The following is a 7,945-nucleotide window of genomic DNA, read 5'->3' as shown; positions in this document are numbered from 1 at the left end:
GACAGTGCAAAGTAGATCACCGAGCAAATGATAAAAAGTTGTGGTTTTTTTTCTGCAGATACTCAATACCTGTGTTCTTCTCACTGTCTCACTGACTGCTTCCCTTCCCTGAACCCTGGCTTTTAGGGTGCCAAACACTTCCAGCTATTTGACCAAAGTCAGTGCACAAAATTATACACTGCAGTTTTCAGACACTGAGCTTCACCTAGAGTGACACGAGCACTCCACAAGCATCATCTCTGCTGGTCCCAGATAGGTACCAGACCTCATCACTTCGCCTTGGTGGTCCATCAGCAGAATGGAGCTTGCTCTACCTCTCCTCTGAGATACTGTGGAAATAAATACTGCTAAACCAGCTGGTCATGCAGGCACTGTTGTGTCAGTGTGCAAGATAAGTCCATGAGGAAACATTCATTCTGTACAGAGTACATTTTGAGTCAGGAGCCAAAAATAACATGTTTTGGATATCTGTTCATGCAGTCAGTCCTGTTCAATGAAGCAAGAGGCCAATGAGGAAAGTACAGCAACCACAAAAATCAATTTTGCTGATAAAGCAGTGATTTTTTTAAAATATATTTCTGGTTACTCAAGTAAACTCAGATTCATTCTGTGGACAAGTTAATTAAAAGGGTGCACTGGTACCTTATGGGCTTGCTCCTACGGGTGTGTTTGTCCAACATAAAAAGACACATTCTTTGGACAGTCCACCACACGGTATGTGGCTTGTGGTTCATTATTGGCTTTGATTTATGTTTTGTTATTTGCCATTGGACAATCATTTCTTGGGCTAGGCTGGGGAATATTACAGCCCCCCCACCCCCAGTCGTGAGCCCTTCTCAGCTACCGTGGACATGGTCTCCTTGGAAATAGTGATTCCGTCCCACCCCAGCAGGTTCCCATCCTCACCTCCCCCAGCCCTGAGCTAATGCACCTCTCCATGCTCTCCTTAGGGAGTGACCGTGTGTGTCATCTCCCACCCCCAGATATTAATGGCAGCTACCCCGGAGAGTGAGAGCCTCGTCTCAAAAGGCAATGGCTGGTCCCTCAAAATTATGAAGGACCTCTTTCCAGCCCATGCCCATACAGCTGTCCCCAGGCAGTGGCAGTGTGGCACCTTCTCCCCGGCAGACAGCAGTGCCATAGCCCGCACGGCTCCGGGGGGGGAAGGCACGCCTCAGCCCCTGCTATGGCTTTTGCTCTCTCTCTCCTTCATCCCCCGCAACGGCACCAGACCCCCCTCCATGGAGGGTCCCCCCCGCTAACGCGCACCCTAATGCCTCCCTCTTCTCATCCCCCATCTCCGGGGGTGCGAGAGCGAGTGCAGGGCGCGGGGGCAGGCGGCATTTCTCTCCCTCCCGAGCCCAAGCGCCGGCACTTCCCGGTGGCACCGGGACCCCGTCCCGGCAGGACCCCCCGCGGGCCGGGGCAGCCCGGCGGCGTGCGGCGGAGCGGGGCGTGCGGCCGCGCAGGCAGCGGCAGGTCCCGGCGGGGGCCGCCCCGCAGCCCGGGCAGGGGCTCCCCCGTCCCCCCGCGTTCCCCCGAGCCGCCTGCAGCGCGTAGCCCCTCGGCGGGGTCTTTCCCCCGCTGCCGGTGCCGTTTTCGTTTAGCGGCGATGGCTTCGAGATAGCAAACGTACGAGGAGAATTTCCCCTATAAAAAAACAAATAGGGCGGGCGAAAAAGACAGGGGAGGCTAGTTTAAAGCGCTGGGATTACAGGTCTGTGCTAGTTTCAAGAACTCATAAAAAGGCCTGAAGGATGCTATTTTGCCGCAGTCTGGGTTATTTCAGCCCACAGTTGCACAACAAACCATTTAAACATTTCAACACAGAACAGATTCCATTGTTGGGCTGCACATTAAAAAGTGTTATTCGCTTTGAAGTTTTTGTCTAATGGCTCTAAACTGAAAGAAAATGTTTTCCTATTACTTAATTCAATCATAGCGAAGAGGCTTGGTAAAAAGCCCACGGATTTTGCCCAAAGTGTGACAGAGTTCTCTTTGTGTTTGCTTATCCTCTGCTGTCACACACTTTAATTCGCCTCTCTTTATCTGGCATTCAAAACTTTCTTCAATGACATTCAATAAGGTCCAGCGGCTGGAAAAAAAAACTGGTTATTTTTTTGGATATTCTTTCCCAGTAGCTTTGGGCTTGGTGTGCATTCAGGAGCTGTTAACCCTTTGCCTCCCTGCGGCTCGGAGCCCTGGGGTTCAGCCCCTGGGCAGCGGGAATCCCTCGGGCTGCGGCTGAGCCAGCCCCCCCGGTGGCTGGCCACTTCTCAGCGGGGAGAGGTGCCCCTTCCCGGGCGCCAGCTCCGGGGAAAAAGGCTTTAAATTACCAGTTCCTTAAAAACAAAACAAAAAAAAAATCCAAACCCCATTTACGCTTTCAGGGGAAGGACACTTGGAAATCCTTTCTAAATCATTGCGGAACTGAGCTTTTACCAGCATTCGTTTTTGTTCGTTCTGTATTTTTCACCATTTATCTGTGCACATACGTACGTTTCTAAGCTCGGGCATCAACCGTATCTCGGCAAAACTCCCACAGATTTCAGGGAGAAAGGCGACTGCAGGCAAGGACAGCCTCTGTACAAGCCAGAGACCGGGGTTACACTGCTTCCAAGGCTTTTCCGTCCCTTCATTTAAAAAAGTCCATTTGGTTTTGAGGCGGGCAGGTTACTGTAGGGACAAATCTCCCCACATCTTGACGGGAGTCGGCGGGTGCGTTTGCCTGTTTTTCCCGTCTATTAAACGGGAAGATCGGGAAAGAAACTGTATCCCGATTAACATTTTTTTTTTCTTATTTGTTAGCATTCCTTATTCACGTACCAAATCAACAAGCTGCGGGGAGCCCGACGCCGAGAGCTCCTGCGCGGACGCCGTGCCGCTGCGCGGGGAAGCGCCGGTGCGCGTTAGCTCCGATGAAGGCGCAGAAATGAGCTTTAGACCCCGCTGGAAGTTGCGCGGATCCCTCTGCTACGAAATCCAGACACCGCCGGTGTGTTTACGCTAATTCTCATCGTAGGGGAGAAATAAGCCTTTTCCCTGTCCGTCCCCGCAGCCCCAGGGACTTCCCGGCGCGCTTGTGCGGGGCGCGGCGGTGCGGGGCCGGGACCGGGACCGGGCCCGGGACCGCGACCGGGCCGGGGTCGGGGCCGCCGCACGTGGAGCGCGGCGGTGCGATGGCGGGTGTCACCCCTAAAACCGGGCGGAGGGACCAGGTATAAAGCGGTGCGGAGTGCGCCGAGCGCCTCTTCTCCCTCCGCTGAGGCGCTAGCCGTGGGTGCCGCCGACACGGAGCGGAGTCTGCGTGTCGGGGTTTCTACACCCGCCCCAGCACACCCGCGCTGCTTGTGGCCCTCCGTGGCCGTTATCCGTGCCCAGGCGCCCACGCCCACGCAGGGGCCGGGCGGATGCGCCCGCCTGTGGAGCACCGGCGGGCACATCCCCGCGGCCGGGGGTCTCGCCCGACGGCGGCGACAGCGGTAAGCGGCAGGTCCCGGCAGCGGGCTGGCAACAAAGACGCGGGGCTGGGAACGGCTGCGGGCGCGGTAACGGGGACGAAGCGGCCCGGCGGCGAGAGGAGAGAGAGAGGCCGGCGGGGCTGGGGGGCCGACCTGGTGCCACAGGTGGGAACGGCGCCGGGGGGGCTGGCAGGGGAAGCTGGCGCCGGCGGAGACCGCGGCTGCAGCCGGCAAAATAAACAAGGGGGAGCGGGCTGAAAGCTGGGCTGAAAGCGAAGGAAAGCGATAAAGAGAAAGAAAAGAATATTAAATCGCGAGAGAATGAGAAAATAACCCCGCCAAAGGGAGAGGAGGGGAGAGGCCGCCTGCTACGGCGTGGGTGGGGTCGACAAGAATAGAGTACATTATGCAGTTCATTTAGTTAACAAGGGAAATAATGAGGGAGCGTGCGGCGTGAATGCCAAGAGAAGAGGCACAGAAAGCCTATTGAGCGCCCCGGCGCCGCCATCACATGGCGCGGGCGCTATTTAAAGCGGGCGGGCGGGCGCCGTTCAGCACCACTCGGGCTGGCCAGCGGCGCTGCGCGGGTGCTGCGCGGGCGCTGCGCGGGCGCTGCCCGGGGCCATGCCGCGCTCCTTCCTGGTGGACTCGCTGGTGCTGCGGGAGGCGGGCGAGAAGAAGGGCGAGGGCAGCCCGCCGCCGCCGCCGCTCTTCCCCTACGCCGTGCACCCCTCGCACCCGCTGCCCGGGCTGCCGGCCGGCGCCTGCCACGCTGGCAAGGCCGGGCTGCTCTGCGTCTGCCCGCTCTGTGTCACCGCCTCCCAGCTGCACCCGCCGCCGCCCGCCATCCCCCTCATCAAGGCCTCCTTCCCCCCCTTCGGCTCCCAGTACTGCCACTCGTCCCTGGCCCGCCAGCAGCACTCCGTCTCCGCCGTCAGCGTCGGGCACGCACCGGCGCTCTACCAGGGCGCCTACCCGCTGCCCGACCCCCGGCAGTTCCACTGCATCTCCGTGGGTAAGGGGGGCACGCGTGGGGGGGGGCCGCACGCCTGCATGCTAACCGCGGTGGCTGCGGGGAGGTGATGGGGATCCCGGGGCGGGGGCGGGGGAGGCAGGACCCTGCCGAAGGCACACGGGGCGGGGGGTCCCTGCCCTGCGCCCGCAGGCTGGACGGGGAGTCCCGGCACCTCTCTCTGCCGCTGCCCTGAGGGATGCGCAGGGGAAGCCCCGCTGCTGCCCGCCGAGCCTCCGACCCAGGCGGTGGGAAAGGGGGGCGGCGCCCCGGCACCCCCTGAGCTCGGGCTGCAGCCCGGCAGCCGCTTGCCGGGTCGCCGGCTCCCGGGGAGGGAGGGCTGCGGCCCCGCAGGGCGGGCGGCGGGGGGACGCAGCAGGCACCGGCGGGCGCGGGCGCGGGCGCGGCGCGGCGGGGCGGGCGGCGGCGGGTCCGGCAGGCCCTGACGGTGCGCTCCGCTCCGCTCCGCAGACAGCACGTCCAGCCAGCTGCCCAGCAGCAAGCGGATGCGCACCGCCTTCACCAGCACGCAGCTCCTGGAGCTGGAGAGGGAGTTCGCCTCCAACATGTACCTCTCCCGGCTGCGGCGAATCGAGATCGCCACCTACCTGAACCTCTCCGAGAAGCAGGTGAAGATCTGGTTCCAGAACCGACGGGTCAAGCACAAGAAAGAAGGCAAAAGCAGCTCCCACCGCGGCGGGGGGGCCGGCCACAGCTGCAAATGCTCGTCCCTTTCCACCACCAAGTGCTCGGAAGACGACGAGGACTTGCGCATGTCTCCGTCCTCCTCGGGGAAGGACGACAGAGGCCTCGCAGTCACCCCCTAGCCCCCCGACGCCCACTCCGGCTCCCCAGGAACTGTGGCGAGAGCGGAAGGGGGAGTCCTGCCTGCTCCGGTGCTGACACGCAGCCGAAGGATTTTATACCGTTTTGTATGATCTGTGTAATTTACGAAGGACTTTCTCGCCTCTCTAGCCCCCCGGCCCACGGGGGCGGGGGTCCGTGCGCCCTGTTGTAAATAAACTGCTCCCTAGGACCCCAGGCGTCCCCAGTAGTGCTGTCTCACTTGTCTCCCCGCAGGCACAGCCCCGGGCCAGGAGGCTCCTCGCAGACCTCCCCGCGCACCGAGACAGGCGCGGGTGCTGCGCGGCGGCGGGCGGTGCGGGTCTCCTGGAGGGTTGCTGTCCCGGGGCTCCGTCCGGTAACTCGGCGGTGCCCGAAAGCCGGCGGACGGGGAGGGTCGGGGGGCTGTTTAGGTTATTATCTTTTTCTTTATTTTTTTTTAATTTTCTTTCCAAAATTGTTCTCGGATTTGTTTTGACTTCGTCGCGGCCGGGCGCGCAGCTGTGGTTGTACCCTTCCGTCCCCTCCCTCCCCCCGGGAGATATTTATTTATTTATTTATGTGCAGGGAAACAACGATGGTGATGATAATAATGGTGATGATAACAATAAAAGCTCGTTGGTGGTTTATTTCCCTCCTCTCGCGTAGAAAGCAGCCGCTCGGTGTCCGCGGGCGTGTGCCGGCAGCACCGTCGCTCTCCATCCCTCTCCGCCGTAGCCCGGCACCGGGACTCGCCCGCCCCGGCGAAGGCGGACGGCGGGGACTCTCCCTCTCTCCGGGCCGCGCTGAAGGTACGGGGTGCGCGGGGCCCCTGCCCCCTGTGCCGGGGGCTCTCCCGGTCCTCCCCGCGAAGCTAAAGGTCGGGCTGGAGTCCGGCTCGGCTGAACACCTTTCCCTTCCCATCACGCCTCCCTCCCCATTCGCAAGTCTGCGGGAGAGAGATACACCATCTGCACACACTATACGTACGGCTATAGGTGAATACAGATAGCCGGCTGGCGGCTGGGCTCGGGTCCTCTCTCCAGGTGCCCGCCGCCGCTCCCGGGGAAGGACGGGCCCGGCCTCCCGCTAACCCGCCGGGGCCGGGGCCGGGGCCGGTGCCGGGGCCGGGGCCGGGGCCGGGGCCGGTGCTGGCCCTGCTGGGCTCCCAGCAGGTCCCTCCCGGCAGCGCTTTGCCGTCGGGGAAGCGGAGCGCCCGTTTGCACGCGCGGCTTCTCGGCGGAGAGCCCCGGCGGAAAAGCAGCCTGCGGGTCCCGCAGCCCCGGGGGTGCCAAACGCGGGGCCGCGGCAGCATCTGCCCCCCGAGGGTGCGGGACCCGCGGGGCCCCGCGCTCCCGCCGCCGCTCCGTTTGCGCAGGGAAAGGCCCTTTGTGCGGGGACACCCGCTCCCTTCGGGCTCACGGGGACGCGCTCTCCGGTGGCCTGCAGCGGCCGTCCCTGCACCGGCAGCCGACGCCTCGGGTCTCCCCGCGGGGCCGCAGAGCTGCACCGCCTGGCCCGGCGGGTTTCATGCCCTCCAACCTGGGGAACGTGCTTGGGTCCCTGGGCTGCCGTCGGTCCCTGCCCGCACTGGGACGGGACCTGCTTTTCATCCCGAAGCAGGTCCGAAATAACCGAGGCCACCGGGAAGAGCCAGGAGTGGAGATGTCGTCCCTCCCGGGAAATCCCCGTGGAGAAGGTCCACGCAGCTCCACGCACGGGCTGAGCTCGGTATGGGGATCTGTGGGTTTGGGATCCCCAGGCACCGAGGGTGAAGGCAGAGCTGGTAAAATTGCCATTGCCGGGACAGCCTCAAGTCCTGTCCATAAAACAAACGTGTCACACTCTGCCCTTCCCAGGTCCCTGCAGCTCTTTGTACAGCTGTGGGGCCGGGACATCAACAGGCTCCTACAGCTCCATTCCACGGGTGAGCGGAAAGCACAACCCTGCAGACCATGGCGCACTGTGGACCTCTCTGGACACCCCAGGACGACTGGGGGGGGGGGGGCCTGAAGACGTGGCAGTGTAGGAGAAGGACAAGGCAGTACCCATGCCCTGCTGCAACTGTCCTGATTTGTGTTCCCCCTGGCTGGAAGATGTCAAGGGCTTGATGATATTAGGCAGGTGCCGCACCATCAAGTTTGGGATATGTGGACAAAATGCTTGGGCCGCTCCTCTCCTTGGTGGCCTGCATTCACCCACTGCCTCCTGTGACCCTTAGACCTCTGGCTTCTCCCTCCTTGCTTCCTCCTCTGCTGGCTCGCCACATCACCTGGCTGAGTTGGGATGGCCAGGCAAGCTAGTGGTTAGGACACTCTGTGGGCAGCATCTTTCTGGCTCCTTTTCCCGTGGCTGTTGGGGATGAATTTGGCAGATGAAGGATCAAAACCTGACCTTGCTACAAGAGTCAGTCAGTCTTGCCTGGTGCTTGGCCCTGTGATGTCCCCTGTATGTCCTTCCCTAGTGGCCCAGTTCCAACAGGAAAGACCCCCTCAGGGGACCCTAATTGGCTCAGCAGGGCCCTGCAGCCTCTCCAGCCGTCACCTCCCTTCCTGCCCACATTTACCAGACTTGTTTTGAAAAGTCATTGCAACATAGAGAGACAGAAACAGCCTAATGCAGGTTTACCAAGAGGTCTGACATCCTCTTA

At 61.6% G+C, this 7,945-nt stretch overlaps 1 protein-coding gene across 1 annotated transcript; it reads left to right on the top strand.

Moving 5' to 3' along the window:
* Positions 1–4,085: 4,085 nt before the first annotated feature.
* Positions 4,086–5,770, top strand: GSX1 (GS homeobox 1). The gene is made up of 2 exons (XM_072854847.1): positions 4,086–4,476; positions 4,945–5,770. Exons 1-2 carry the CDS (start codon positions 4,086–4,088, stop codon positions 5,298–5,300), a joined length of 747 nt encoding a protein of 248 aa, XP_072710948.1. The 3' UTR covers positions 5,301–5,770.
* The last annotated feature ends 2,175 nt before the right edge of the window (positions 5,771–7,945 follow it).

Source organism: Ciconia boyciana, chromosome 1 (assembly GCF_034638445.1).
Source record: "Ciconia boyciana chromosome 1, ASM3463844v1, whole genome shotgun sequence".
In the NCBI taxonomy this organism is placed as follows: Eukaryota; Metazoa; Chordata; class Aves; order Ciconiiformes; family Ciconiidae; genus Ciconia; species Ciconia boyciana.
Note: the sequence above shows the minus strand (reverse complement) of the source record. Positions and strands in the feature narration are given on the sequence as shown.